General features: G+C 37.9%; 1 protein-coding gene across 3 annotated transcripts in view; it reads left to right on the top strand.

Moving 5' to 3' along the window:
* The window catches only part of AFG1L (AFG1 like ATPase), a 73689-nt gene that overhangs the window by 20323 nt on the left and 37571 nt on the right, over nt 1-15795 (top strand). For all 3 annotated transcript variants that reach the window (XM_050314846.1, XM_050314844.1, XM_050314845.1), the window contains 2 exons: nt 3892-3991; nt 6879-6937. In XM_050314846.1, the coding sequence (XP_050170803.1) occupies nt 3892-3991; nt 6879-6937 (159 nt within the window). The remainder of the gene's footprint in view (nt 1-3891; nt 3992-6878; nt 6938-15795) is intronic.

Genomic DNA, 15795 nt, shown 5'->3' with positions numbered 1-15795 from the left:
AGTGTTTCTAAGACTTTGCATTCATATATGGATTTTTAAAATCTACTTGTTCTGGGTGTACTAATTTTCTAAATTCACAGATTTCTGAATGGCTGGATTTCTTGCCTGATTTGCTGTAGCATGGAAGTCTGTACAGGTTTTGCCTACTGAAGAGGAGTCCCAGCTTTCTTAAATTTTGCAGAAGGCGCTGATTTTGGGATAAGAAGCCTTCTCTTTAAGAAATCATAAAGTAGTGCAGTGACTGGAAGAACAGCTCACAATAATAATAAGGAGTCATATTTAATTCAGGATGTTTGCAGCTCATTTCCCCAGTGGAGATCATAGCTGTATTTCATTGCGGTCTGATTTACTCATAACTAAAGAATTACTAGATTAAAATGATACTGAAAAGAGCTGGAGACTCAGGACATGTACTGTTCTGACTTGCTGGCAAAGTGACTCTCTGTCTTGACAGATGGAAAGTGAAGATGGGCCTGTACTGCTTTGTCAAAATAATTGTGTGTGGAGGCAACATCAGAAAAATACTGAGATTTGCTTTAAACACTTCATGTTGCTTTCAGATGCCTGTTGGACAAAAGAAAAGGAGACAAGCTGAAATTATTTAATTATTTATTTATCTTAAGAACACTTAACAAGTGATGTTGTAAACAGAGGCAGCAAAAAAATATTGTTATATTGTTAATGCTCATATTTCAGAGGAAACCAAATGCAGAACTTCAGAAGACAAAAGCCTTGCTTAGGTTGCAATTTTGTCTTTGACAGTGGGCTAAAGCAAAGCAGAAGTATTCGGAAGTGAATCTTCCTGCAAAGCCTAGAAAACTGTCAAGCAGCTGAAGAATTGTCTAATTGATGTAAAAAAATATTTCAGTACTTCTTTTAAAAGTAGTGTTTCTGTGTTGTATTAAAAAAAATTACTATGTTTTAAATGTTTCATTTTGCAAATATTGTGTAATAGACAGGACCTTAATGATGGCATTAAGCTTGTGTGTCTGTTTTGAAACAGGATTTTGTCAGCATTTTGCCTGAGTCACAGGCTCTCAGATTATTAAAGCATTGCTACTTCCTACTGATCTTTGTCATGCAGTTTACTGTAAATATTGTCTTCTCTTTTTTAATCACAAAAGTCTTAAGCCATTCTAAAAATGTGTCCTCATTTTGAAGAATAACTCTAGAATTAAACCATTTGTAGTTATGGTTTTGATGTTTTAAAACACAGAGGTTGGCTAATAAAAGAGTCCAGTTATTGTTTAGTAATCAAATAACTATACACAGGTAATTAGAAGGTCTAATTTTGGCATGAGACTGTAACCTATGTTAGTTAGTATTGAAAATGAAAACAGAATCCCTACTTCTTGGGAAGCTGAGTGATCATGCAGTGTTAGTCTTAATATGCCATCAGTACCATTTGGATTTAAAGTGAACTACAATTTAGGGAATTTTTACTAACCTGCATTCTATTAAAAGCCTCTAATAAAAATTAGGCTCTTATTTTTGTGCTAATACTAATTGCTGATAATACATGCTTATGTTTGCCATTCATTACATGGAACTGTACCAATCAGTGGCTGACTGAATCTCAGGCACTTACACATGTAAATTAACTATTAGTCTAGTGTTTTTCCTTCTTTTTTCTTCTTCTTTTTTTTTTTTTTTTTTAACCTGAGTTATAATGGAAAGCAACACTATGTAATAAAAATCTTTTAAATGCATGAAATTTCTGCACTCTCTCCATTAGCCGACTCTCCTTATTGGTAATTTGTAGCCTTTGCTTTTCTTATCCATTGCAATGAATACTGGATACCGTAAAAAACATGAGAAGTTACAATCCTTTAGTTACTGTCTGCTACCTGCTTTGCCCTGTAGAATTTTTTTGGCTTTCCCAAACTAGATTAGATAAAAAGAGCTCATATTTGCATTCTGGTCCTCAAAATGGCTCTTGCTTTCAAGAAGGTTTTTTGTTGTTTGTGGTTGTTTTGTTTTGTTTTTTTTTAATGGAGTTCAGAATTCTGCATCAAATAACAGCTTCTATTAATAAGAGGATGTTATTGTTTTGTTTTATGAGCATTAATATTCTTTCACTCCCTGTTTTCCACAGGTAACATGCTTTGCAGTATTGTTAAACAAAAAAGTTTGTAACAAAATTATTTATATAGTAGGTTTTTAAAACTTGGCTTTTAGGCTTGCTTTGTGGTACAACAAATTCAGTTACCCCTAAGATGCACATCTATAGTGATTTCTTGTGTGTCTTGTTCTTTAGGAATGGGGGAAGTTCCTAAATTTTAGTATTTAGAAGAAATAAATTACTGATAAGTGATGCATAAGCATAGACATATAGTACAGAAGAGAGTTACTATATTTTTTTTTTTAATATCAGATCTTAGTGAGCAGGGATGTGCAAATCTGAGGGACGTGTTACAGATTATGTAAAAGTTTGTTTTTTAAAAAGGAAAGAAAAAAGTCCCTATTAATGCATTACATAGAACAAAATAGAAGTAGTCTTTGGAAGAAGGAAACTAGTGTTTGGATACAGTTCATTAAGAACATTATTGCTTCCAAACTAGCTGTCAGAAATGTAACCTAAGTCTTTTACTGTGTCTAGTGTAGAATTATCTTCTTTTTTTCTGCCCAGAAAGGTCATTTAGAAATATGAGAATGAGGGCAAGTGGAGGGGTGTGGAGTAGAGGAAAAAATTATACTGGTTAAAATATTTCTGTACATGTATTACTATCACAGCATACACATCTAAGCTGGTTAAGGCACAGTAACCTGTCAGTCTGTTGTGTGATGAGTATGTGTAACTCTCACCATGCCACCACTGGTTTATTTCCTCAGGGTTAGGGTCTGTTTTGGTAAGTCAAAATGCAACAAGTGTCTGTATGATAACCACAGGGAATGCAGGAGAATCGAGTGTAATGATCATAAAGGTGGTTTGTGTATTAAGATTGCTGATCTCATCTGGTGGACTCTTATAAAATATGATTTGCTGTTGTAACAAGGATCTTTTTTATCCAAAAAAACTTATATTTTATCATTTGTACAGAGTGGTTTCTGTTTCCTTTTATTTCTTGGTACTAGAAAGCAAGTTTTTTAAGCTAAAATTAAGATCTTATAAAGAAATTTTACTTAAAGGCTTATTTTTTTCCTCCGTCTGTCTGGTTTTTTCCTCCTTCCCCCTCCCCAGTATCACTTGTCCTACCCATTTTTATTTTTCATTTGTGTTTTGCGCCTGAAGGTTAGAAGAGGCTGACTGTGCTGGAAGTGACTGCCTGCCTTTTGATTATTCATGGACAGTAATAGAAGGCACTTAAAAAGAACAATGAAATTGCTTATTTTTGTGATGGGCCATCTGTTGAATTGTTTTTTGCAACAATCACACAATAGTATCTATGTCATATCATTCTATTTTCAACAGCAGCTGATTATGTATAGTTGGCTACTTGTCTTTATTTCTGAAGTCCCATGACCATTTAAATTCACCTCTGCAAACCTTTGCCTCAAAGGTAATAGAAATGTAAAACAGCCGGTGTGTATTTTCTTTCTATTTTCTGGGTTTTTTTCATGTTGCTTCTAATTAAGTAGGCCTCTTAAATGTTTAGGTCTGTTTTCTGTGTCTCCCACCTGTAGTTTTATAATAGAAGTTAACACAGAATCATTTAGCAATTGGAAAAGATATGGTGGAGTTCCGCAATAAAGAGTGGGCAAGTTTTGAAAGACTGTGGTACATTCGCTGCTTATTAATTATCCCTTTTATTTTTTTCTCACCAAGCAATAATTAGAATCTTTCTCAAATGGCTTTCACTAACAAGCATTTTTCCTAGCTACAAAGCCACTTGCAGATCTATTGCGGCAGAAGCTGAAAGCAAGATAAAACAAATGTGTTGTCTTCTACAGGTCACTGACATTGCTGATGCCATGATTCTGAAGCAGCTTTTTGAAAATCTCTTCCAAAATGGGGTTGTCGTTGTGGCAACATCTAACAGGCCGCCAGAAGGTAAAAACAAACATGCTACTGGTATTATCCAAATACAATGAATCTCAGTATCTTACAAAACAATTGTAGTAATATCATGCAGTATTTAATACTAATAAAATCTCTAGTCTGCAAGAATCTGAGATAGTCTGGTTTTTGCACCCTATTTTTTCTTGTTCTTAAGGAAGAAAGATTTTTACTAAATCATACTCCTCTTTTCTCTCAAACCCAAGGTGTTCCTTCCCCTGTCACTCTCAAATCCTCACATGTTTTCTGATCTCCTCTACTCTGTCCAAACCAGTGGAAGGGTATTTGAGGACAGGGATGTTGAGGAGGGGTAAAATACTGCCTATTGTGGATGTATGCCAGAATAGGAAAAGACCATATTCTGCAGAAGAGAGGGGAAGTGAGAGTACGATCCTTCCCAGTTTCTAACTCGGGAACTTGCAGACTTGATCCACCAGCTCAAAGCAGAACCACTTATCAAGATGCCATTCTTAAAGCCCAGTTTGAGTTCACTAGGAATTACTTAGGTGGAGAGTTGTTTCCATGTCTAACTTTTTTTAGAATAACTAGTCACTGGTAGTGACTAGCTAGGTAAATCCTTCTACAAAGTGCCCAAATCTGTTTGGGTTTTAACAACTGTAATTTTTTGTAGAGGAGAAAAATTTTTATATAGTGTAGCATTAGGAGTTAGCATAATGCGTAATTTCTATGCAACTTTCAGATTGATTACTTTGGAGTGTTTTTAAAAATACTGAAGAGTTACAGTATTAACTGTAACTACCAGTTAATTTTTCTTCCCAAATTAATTAAGGAAAAAGAAAACAAATCCACCCAAAGGTTTTTAGGTTTTTTCTACAGGAGTAAATAATTCCCTCTTGGCTTATTTTACTTGTTTGATCAAAGAAGATGAAATCATAACTACTGTAGTTGGGTTAACTACAGATAGACTGGATGCCTTACTCAGTTGAGAGCCATCCTTGTGTTTTTGGAGCACTGCTCTTTGAAGTTCAGGAGAAATTTTTATCATAACTTGGGAATTGTATTCAACATCCTAAATTGAGGGCATCAGTTTGTGACCATTATAGTCCTATGGGGTTTTTTGATGCATATTAAGTCACTTTATTGATCCAAAAGCCATGCATTTGTTTTAGCTGCCCAACAAAGAATGTCAAGAACAGCATCTCCACAACTGGACTATGTTGCAGTCCAGGTGTTGGTCAATGCCTGTCTCTTCCCTTGTCACTTCCTGCGTGCTCACGGCATGTCTGAAATCCTCCCACAGGAAAGAGAGCTGAGTCACTGTACTGTGCCACATCATGGTTTAAGAATGCATGGAGAGATTTGTTTCCTGTGGATACAAAGAGGAAAAGTGACCTTTTCATTAGAGGGCAGATGTACTGAGCTGCTGGACATTAGTGCTGTGCTTAACTGTGTTGAACTTCTGCCCCAGGGGGATGTGAAGGAAAATACTGAGGTGCAGTATTTGAGGAATCCTGGCTTCATTTCTCCACCAAAATTACTGTTTATTTTTCTCATCCTCAGAAAACAGAGACATAATACAGAACTCACAACCCTACTGACTAAAAGGCCTAACAGGAGTAGCTGCCTAATAGCGTTACATGTTCACTAATCTTTGCAAGTGAATATGCAATTGCTATACACTTTTAACAAATGTGTAGCCATCCCGATTTGCGGAGTTGTGAATGAGCGTGATGCATGGCTTCCTACAGCTTTGTTAGTGATTAGGGTGTGGAATCTCCTTCACTGATAATTTTCCTGAATATGTCTGTGTACATACCAATTTTGTGAAAACCGTTCTGTAGCTGTCGTGTTGGTGTCTTGTGCCTGCTGCATCTTCTGTCCACAGTGAAGTGGTGGCAGAGCATAAAGGCTTTAATATAGCTGTAGCCTTCAAGCATTATGGGGAATATAAGTCATAATCATAACCTGGAATGGTCTTTGTGTGGAATTTTTGTGATATCTCTACCAGGTGTCTGCATTATCTTACTCATTCCTCCCATCAGTCACAGGTGCTTTACTGCCTTTTTATAAGGCTTCGTAATATTCATGAAACAGAACAGCTCATCATGCAGTTCAAGTGTTACATTTTGAAAGAAGTCATTCTCTTATGAACTTCTTGGGCAGTTGAATAACTTGCAGAGAAGATAAATTTATGTTGTATAAATGTATGGTGATAAATAAGACAAAAAATGCTGCTTTGCAGTTGTTTTTGTTAATTTGTATTTTCTTTGAGTCCAGATCTGCATTTTGTTACGTAGTATCTCATTTTTTTAAAAAAATTCAGTTGTATTTTTAGCAACTTTGCCTAAGTTAACACGATAATTTAATTTTCATTTTTTTAGCCGCAGGGATGACCCTTTTTCTTGCTTCGGAAAAGGGGGTATACCTGGCAGAATAACTAGAAGATAAAGTGTACCACAGTACACAGAGAAAGAATGATGCTGACTTTGTAAACTTAAATTGTGTATTTTTAGTTTACGTGGGGGTTGTGCCCTCTGCCAAATACGCAGGATTTAGCAGTTGCAGTTTGGCCTTTTAATCATACCAATGTATACCCAGCATTACGAAATATTTTTATAACCTTACTTTAAAACAGATGATGGTCTAATTTCTTCTGTTACAATCACTTACATGTCATTAAGAGATCAAAATCATTTTTTCATTCCCTGCCTTTTTCAGACTTACTCAGGGTGTTCCTTTCTTCCTTAAAAATGTATTGAATTTACATATAGTAAAAGAAGAGAAATTAATTTCAGCTCTCCTTTTCTGCCTTTTGTTCCTCCTCCTGAGGAGGAGGAATCCTGAGATTTATTTGCTAGACTAGAAGACAAGCTGACATTGTTATTAAGTAGCAAAATGGTACTGATTTCCTTTCTTTCAGATCTCTATAAAAATGGTCTTCAGAGAGCTAATTTTGTACCATTCATTGCTGTGCTGAAGGTAAGGAGAGCCACCTGTTAAATGCCTTTTTTCCTTGTTTTATTAATAAATTGGAGATTTGTACAGGATTGCTTTGATGCTAGTTTCCAGATTACATATATGCTTTAACTATTTCGAGCAAAAATAATTGAAGGTAAGGCAAGAAAGGACTTTGTCCTTCTGGAATTAACATGTCTTGAAAGCTGGACATTTTTAGTATGACAAAAAATTATCTTTTGGGCTAAGGCAGCAGAATTTGTTTGTTTGGATAAGACTTTCTTGCTGGCTGGTGTGTGTATGCTGTATAACATAGTATGCCTCTAACATTAGTGTTGTACTTGTGGACATCTTACATTTATTACGCTACGAAAACTTGCCATTTCTTTGATGTAAGGAAAGTAGTGTTTGTTCTGTACCCCTTGACTGCCTTGCTTCTGGGTCTTTCTCCTGTGTCAGTAGGTTTTTGAATGACTAATTTTGAGGCTTCACGTAATGTTCAACAAGCAGCAGCTCTGAAGCTTCCTCGGGTCTGCGTCTTGTAGTGTGGCAGGTCAGAAACTGTAATTGCTTCATTTAAGTTAAAAAATTGAGGATCCTTTCTCTATGTGAATAATACAATCACTGCTTATTTTGCTGGTAAAAAGAACATATGCTGAAATCACACTTTTTAAGTTCTGGACAAGTCAGAGGTATTTTTCGTTCACAAGTTGCATTTGTGTTGTTATGAAGGGCTAACATACACCACTCATATCTTGCTCTGCCTGGATTGATGTGACATGTAAAATGGAAATAACAGCATTTCTCTAACTCACAGAAGTATTGCTAGCAATAATACATAAATAATGTTAACTATATTGATCTCTAAGATAAGAGAAAGGTAAGGTAGAGTTTAGGGTAGGCTTGGCTTTGTGATAGGAAATTTGGAATTGCTGAATAGACGCATTGGTTGGATGTTTCTGTTAAGGTGCTCAGCAGTAAAGCAGCAGACAGTGTCTTGGGTTTTCAGTGGGCCCTTTTTGAATCATGAGGTTGCTTGATTGCCTAAGCACATCTGATATTGCCATTTGAACAATTACCAGTTTTTGAAGTTAATATACTATTGACATTATTGTGGCACTCCTATACATCTTAGAATGGTTGCATATAAAGTTAGGGAGGTTACCAGTGAAAGTGGTTCTCACCTGGATGTGAGCTTTCTAGAAAAGTGAGAAACATAAAAATAAATGAACAACCACTACCATTTCAGGTTCTTGAAAAGGTTTGCTCTGTAGCTGGCTGCATTGGATACAGGAGAGCTCCCAGTCAAGAGTATTTTCACGAACAGAAGTAGTTCCATATGAAATTGCTTTTAGAAATGCAGCAACGGCAGCAAATCATTCTTTTCTATATATCTTCCCTTGTTGACTCTGAGTTTTCTTCTTGATAAGTGTAAGGCTCTTTAATTTCACCAATCATCAGATTTTAAGAATATCTGTCATGTATGCTTATTTGTAGTTTCCTTTTTTTCCTCTTTCTGTCTAGCTGAAGAAAAAAAAAAGGGAAATGTAGTTTATGCATGTAGAATACCTCATCAGGACTGGGAATGTGATCAAAATATTTTAGAATGGAATACAGAGAGAAGCACTGAAAATGGATTGTCTAGAGAATGTAGTAGTGCAACAAAAAATAAGTACCACAACCTAGACTTAAGGCAGATAAATATTTTCATCATAATGAATGGAGAAAAAAAAGTTTAACACTATTCACGAGGACCTTTCTAAAATTCTGGATTACCTGTCATTGTTCTTTTTCCCAACACCTTTGTGTTTTAATACTGCTCTTAATATATCTGCCTTCAGTGTCACTTTAATAAATGTTACCAGTATAATATGATTCTTTCCCAAAAACATAATGCCTGAAAGGTGGATTAGAGGAAGTTTATCAACAAATGCTTTGCTGACCGCTAACTGGAAAGTGGAATGGTAATGGCAAGATACTAAAAATTAATTTAAAAATGTAAGAATATACGTTTTTCATTTAACAGTTTTTAGAAGTAGGCATTAAAAACCCACAATGGAATGTTATCTAAAGTAAGATTTTAACAAATAACCTTTACATTACAAAGATGTGGATAGAACTACATTGATACTCTGGCTTTGGTGGTTTGAGAAATGCAGATTTAGGCCTCCCCAGTGTGTGTAGAATCTGTGTAATGGCATTGGTGTAAATGGATGAAGTAGCTTCTGCCTCAGCTGTGTGCGATTAGGAAGTGTAAACATGGTGTCTCCCAGCATTTTGTGTGAAAATACGAAGGAAAATACTACATTGTTTTTTTGCAAACATTTGATTTGTCTTCTCAACCTTTATACTTCACTCCAAGCCGTGTGTGTCTGTGGTAATGTCAGTCTCTTCTGACCTCTTCCCTGGCACTGGCTTTGCCAACAACCAGGACTAATTCCTGTCTTAGTTTTCTCTGGGCTCAGAGCCTCCCAGAGGGATTTTGTTTGGGGTTTAGTGGGGGCAAATGGGTGGGTTGGTTTTCTTTGTTTTTTTCAGTAATTAACTTTTATGATTGTAAATCTTAAAATGAAGTTTCAGCACTAAAAGGAGTTCAAGTTCAACATAGGAGCTTCAAATTCCTTGAAATGTTCTTAGGAAGGTGGGATGAATGAAAAGTATTGGCAGTATATTTCTGTAAAGAGATGCTTCATTTGAAATAGATTTCAGGGTGGTTTCATTCCTCATAAATGGAAGACATAGTTCCTAGATACCCAGGTAGCTTTTACAAAAATCTTTTCCTGTCTTCAAATGATGAAAAGAAATGGTTTCTTTTCTAGACCTATGCTCATCCTCAGTTGTTGTTTTTCTTTTCTGCAGTCCATGTAATTCCAGTATCTGTGTTTGAGTTCCTATTTTGTACAAAGAAAACTGAAAACCAGTTTCTGTGGAATAAGCTAAAGGGTGAAATAGCATTCTAGGGAAGCTACAATTGTCTTCCAGAGTTTGTCTGTATTGTCTTTCTAGGTGGTAGATTACTGGGGACAAGTGGTTGTTGAATGCCTGCAGTATGACGTTGCAGTTGATAAGTTCCAATTTTTAGGGACACATGCTTCAGGTTCCACAGAACCAGCCACAGAAAAGCCCCAGATCTGTGTTATTGGGTATGCCAGTAACACCACTGTCAGCTCTTTCTGACCTGTGTGTGTTCCCTGTCCGATTCTGAGCCTATCGCAGTGTTCTCATCTTTTAAAATCTTAAATAATTTGAGATGTAATTTTTCAGCAATTCATTGATCAAAGAGGTGGTTTTCATAAACAGGAGAAAACTCTGAATTGATCAGTTCATTGTTATGGCTATGTCCTAGTTACAGGGACTGGGAACAGTTTGTCACTATGCAGGTATACCCAAAACTGTGTATTCTACACCCTCTGTGTCGTTTCTGATGGACTGTTAATAATGGATCATTTGGAGCACACCTGACACCTCAGGCTACAACCTGGGTGTTAAAGAAACCCTTTGAGGAGTGTTTCTTTTGTTTTCACACTATAATAATAATAATGGCCAGTCTTTGCGAGCGAAGATCCGGGGAAGGTCTTTACACCTTCCAGCCTGCGCATTGGATTTTTTAGGTGAGACACAGTGTGCGCGGAACTGAGCCCACCCTTTAATCCTAAGGTTCATCTGCCGGGGCCAAGTGAGCTTGGACGGAGGCAGCGAGGTCCTTAGGACTAATAACTGTGGTAACAGCTGTGATAACTCCCCTCCAGGGAGGCATTAGCACCTTCACGCCCAGCCTGAGGGGTCATGTCTGCTAATGGGCCATACTGGACTGGCAGAATAGGCAGCTGCCAAGACCTAGACCATTAAAGACTCCAGAAATATCCCATGACTCACAGAGTTAAATCACCCTTTGTGAAACTGCCCACCCTGGGGGAGGTACTGGGCATTCCCACTTGAACCTGAGCATATATAAACTTTGGGTTTTGGGACTTCTGGTACCACTTGTTGGATCCAGAGGAGGACCAGAACTTCAACAGAACTGTGATCATCATCCAGACCAACAGGTTTTCCTTTCCTTTTACTTTGCACCTGCGGGGGTCCACGTGGTGCTCGGCACAGGGACCAACAAACACAGTTCTGTTCTTGTCCGAGAGTACTGGGTTATATATCTGTTTGTTGGGGGTGAAAACCAGTTTTTCTCTGTATCATTTGATTTATTGTAATCTTTTTTAGTAAATTGTAACTCTGGCTTGTAATCTCTCTAGAGTTGGGTTCATTTTTCGCACCAGTTTGCTCCTAAAGCAGCACAGGCTGTAATTCTTTGGAACACAGTATTCCTTATTGAACAGATAAGAGTGCTCCTTCAGTCCATGAAATTTTACAGAGATGGAGCTTTACAGAGATAAGAAGTATTAGGAAGAAAAATCTTTTAATTCTATAATTGTAATTAGATTCAATCCCTTTTGATTGAGCTTTAATCTTGCAGGATCTCTTACTGAGCATTTTAAAGTGCATGGAACTACTATGTGATTTTTTTTTTTTTAAGGCATTTCTTGAAAAGAGGAACATTCATTGCTCACAGTTACTTTGTTCAAATGCTTAGAGCATAAATACTGCAAAAAGCTTGTTAAGCTAACCAAAAAGAAATACATAAATTTTCTAAATGTTTTAAAGATGATTCACAAATTGCAGAATCAGCTAGGTTGTAAAAGACCTCTGAGATCATTGAGTCCAGCCTTTGACCCAAGACCACTATGGTTACTAGACCATGGCACTAAGTGCCACATCCAGTCTCTTCTTAAATACCTCCAGGGACGGAGAATCCCTGGGCAGCCCATTCCAATGTCCAATCACTCTCTGTAAAGAACTTCTTCCTAATGTCTAACCTTAACCTCCCCTGCTGCAGCTTAAGCCCGTGTCCTCTTGTCCCCTGGTTGCCTGGGAGGAGAGACCGACCCCCCCTGGCTACAACCTCCTTTCAGGGAGTTGTAGAGAGTGATGAGGTCTGCCCTGAGCTTTCCCTTCTCCAGGCTAAACAACCCCAGCTCCTTCAGCCTCTCCTCATAGGATTTGTGCTCAAGTCCCTTCACCAGCCTGGTTGCTCTTCTCTGGACCTGCTCCAGTACCTCCATATCCTTCCTGAACTGAGGGGCCCAGAACTGGACAGAGCACTCCAGGTGTGGCCTCACCAGCCCTGAGTAAAGGGGAAGAATCCCTTCCCTGCTCCTGCTGGCCACACTGTTCCTGATCCAGGCCAGGATGCCATTGGCCTTCTTGGCCACCTGGGCACACTGCTGGCTCATGTTCAGCTTCCTGTCGATCCAAACTCCCAGGTCCCTTTCTGCCTGGCTGCTCTGCAGCCACTCTGTACCCAGCCTGTAGCGCTGCAGGGGGTTGTTGTGGCCAAAGTGCAGGACCCAGCATTTGGCTTTGTTGAACTTCAATCCGTTGGAATCAGCCCAGCTCTCCAGTCTGTCCAGGTCCCTGTGCAGAGCCCTCCTGCCTTCCAGCTGATCAACACTCCCCCTTAACTTAGTGTCATCTGCAAATTTTCTAATGGTACACTCAATCCCTTTATCCAGATCATCGATAAAGATGTATAACAGAACTGGGCCCAACACTGATCCCTGGGAGACACCACTAGTGACCAGAATAAATAAAGATATGTATCTTGGAATCACAGAATTATTCAAGGTTGGAAAAAGACCTTGAAGATTGTTGAGTCTAACCATTAACCTAGCACTGCCAAGTCCACCACTAAACCATGTCCCTTAGTGAAACATCTACATGTCTTTCCTCCAGGGATGGTAACTCACCCGTTTCCTTGGGCAGCCTGTTTCAATGCTTGACAAATGCTTTTGGTGAAGAAATTTTAATCCCAGGTCCTTTTCTGCTGGTGAGCTTTCCAGCCACTTTTCCTCCAGCCTGTAGCACTGCAGGGGGTTGTTGGGAGCCAAGGGCAGGACCCAACACTTGGCCTTGTTGAACCTCTTACAGTTGGCCTTGGCCTATGAATCCAACCTGTCCAGATCCCTCTGCAGAGCCTTCCTACCCTCCAGCAGATCAACATTCCACTAATCTTTAACAACTTGATGTAAAATATGATGTGTGAGGCTCTTGGGGAAAAAAAAAAAAAAAAAAAAGAGTTCTTTAATTTACTGGTTTGGCAGTAATTTCGACAACATTTTAATTTTTGCAGAAGCTTAATGAAGACATTTACATCAACCCTTAACTGTTCTGGAATCCTAATTCTAATTCAGTGACTAGTTCAATGTTTCATTCTCCAGAAATTCAGGAAGGAAAGCTCCTCAAATTTGTTATATGGAGTCTGTAACTTCAGTGAGCAGTTCTTGAGTTTCCAAAGGTTTCCTGGAAGTGTAGTCTGAAGTTTAAAAATGTCAAGCTGTGTTGAAATACCAAGTATGTAACTTCTGCATTTTGTCAGTTTTTCTTCATGCAATAGACCTGCATTGCACTAAATTCTAACTGAAAGTCAGAAAGTTTTAGGGCCTTTCATAGTCTGAGTACACCTTTAAAAGGTACAATTTTAAAATAAAGTGTTTGGCTTTGGCTACCTGCATTTTGCTTTAAGAGAAGGAATCAGCCAGAAATTTATTGTCAGTAGGACATGAAAGCCCTGTCAGCTTCCTGTAGTGACCTTTTTCCCCCCCTTCTGCTATCAGGGACCAAATAGTTATTTATTTTAACAGTATTTGGTTAAAATGACTCTTAACAGTAAGCATTGTGCACTCAAATAGAAAGCAGTGTATTTTTATATGCTGCTTCCATGAAATTGGTTAATGATTATTACTGTGGTTTTAAGTGAAATATAAATTTTCTTAGAAAGCAAGAAATTGAGGAACTTGAAAGCATTTTCACTTTTCAATAACTTAGTTTGAGTATGTGAAAAATACTTGTTTAAAAAACATTTAGAGCTGTCCCTAAGAAAATGGTGGGAGTTAGTTTTGTACAAAGGCATTTGGTAGATATAAAATGTCTTTGATGGTGCAGTCAGCTTTTGTCCAACCACCTGTGTGAGAAATGCAGGCATTTGTTGAGTGGCGGATCTGCCTCCCCCCTCGCCCCCCTCCCAAAAAAAGTCATCTCCTTGATGAAATTGATTTGTCAGTTTGTTCCAGTCTAATGGTGTGATAGCCCCACAGCTTTCAGTATGTTGAATAGTTAAAACCTGCTTTTGAGGTCAGTGTCAGCCACTCTGACCCCTGTGAACTGTCACCTGAGTCAGAATTGCAGGGATTAGGCCTTTGATATTGTGATGGCTTCGCCTATCAATTGACTTTTTCATTACTGAAGATGTTGGGCCTTTTGTTTCCCTTCTTAGTATGTAACCAAGCAAACTCGTAAGTAGAAGGAGCATTTGTTCTTGTTCTCTCTCTCTGCAAGTAATAGAAGTACTCGTCTTTTGTGAAGTGTACCTAATTAAACACAGAAAAAAATAAAAATAGGAAATATAGCATGACTGCAAGTATTTTTGTGCTGAACATCAGTATAATTTCTAAGTAATTTGTGTTGGACAAATTTGTGAGACTATCAACTAAAAAAATGTTGTATATAGAAAGCAGGGTGTCAGATTAGAAATTACCAATCGTTTCTGCATTCAGCCTTCTAAGTCACTCTGTGTGTATGTGTTACGTTGAAACACAAGATTTATTTGAATTCTGTAGTTTAGAGCACTTAAATGTTACAATATTTTATAATGTCCCTGTTGCTTTATTGTATTGTTGAAAGATGAACTGTTCAGTTTGTTTACCTTCTGCGTCTGTCTTACACGCTTGCTCCTACACAATTTAGTTAGATGCAGATCAAAATTTATCTTAGGATAAAATGGTTGCTAATGTAGCTCTGGGCCAGGCTTCCTGCCTTCTCCCTCCCATTAATTGTTAGGATTTCCTGAGCTCTTGCTTTGTTTGTTTACTCCTTGATTAAAATAAGTAAATCAAAGCATATCATAGGTATGGAATAGTTGATTCCTGCTATATCAGGATAAATTAGTCTAATTACACGTGGCAGCTCTGTTTGCTTGTGAGGTAATGTGAAATGAGGTCCTGCCTCCCCCCAAAAAGCCCGAGCCAATTAATAAAGCCTTTAAGCTCTTTGTCACAGGCCACCGTGGAGGTCTGCAGAGAAGAACTTTAATCCAATAAACATTTCATTTAGATCATGAAAAGAAAGCATGAGGAGAAGCTCCTACAAGAGAGGGTGTTACCAGCAATTCTAGTCGTGAAGAGATGTGAGGAATTTGCCAAATTAACGAGGCCTTCATATTTAACACATAAATGTGTCAAAACTAACAATAGAATAATTTAATTTGAGTTGAACCTTATATTGTTAAAATTCTAAGAAGCCACAACTGTTTTCTTCAAAGACTTTACTGTTGAGTTGGATGGACAGGGCAAGGGGAGGTTGTGAGAAACCCAGATAGCAAATAACACTGGCCGAAGCTGGTGGAAAGGGGGGGGAAAAGAAAGGAATAGATAATTAGGTGTAATTAGTGTGTATGAATTGTTGTCTCCCTGCCCTTGGCTTGAATAAATTTCAGAGGAAAAAAAACCCTAGTGGTGAAAACGCTTTGATGTAAGAAGAGTCATTGTGGTTTGGCAGCATAAAGGCAGTGTTTTATACTTCTTACATAATGGTTGTGGTACAGAATGAGTGAATGGACCCTGCACCCCCCAGCCTGCTTTACAGCAAGGACTTTTGGATTCCCTTGAAACAAAATGCATCAGAAGTTTTCAGTTGTTGGTAATGAGGTAGTGGACCTCATCAGAGCTAAGCGTAAGCCATCTTTAGCCTTTGTTTAGACCTTAATAGTTTTGGTTTTTTTTTTTTTATTCTGGGAAATCCAGTTTTGTAAATCAATACTACTTTTTTTTTTCTTT

Source organism: Myiozetetes cayanensis, unplaced genomic scaffold (genome assembly GCF_022539395.1).
Source record: "Myiozetetes cayanensis isolate MyiCay16 unplaced genomic scaffold, myiCay2020 scf2-11, whole genome shotgun sequence".
In the NCBI taxonomy this organism is placed as follows: Eukaryota; Metazoa; Chordata; class Aves; order Passeriformes; family Tyrannidae; genus Myiozetetes; species Myiozetetes cayanensis.
This window is presented reverse-complemented; position numbering and strand designations above follow the sequence as displayed.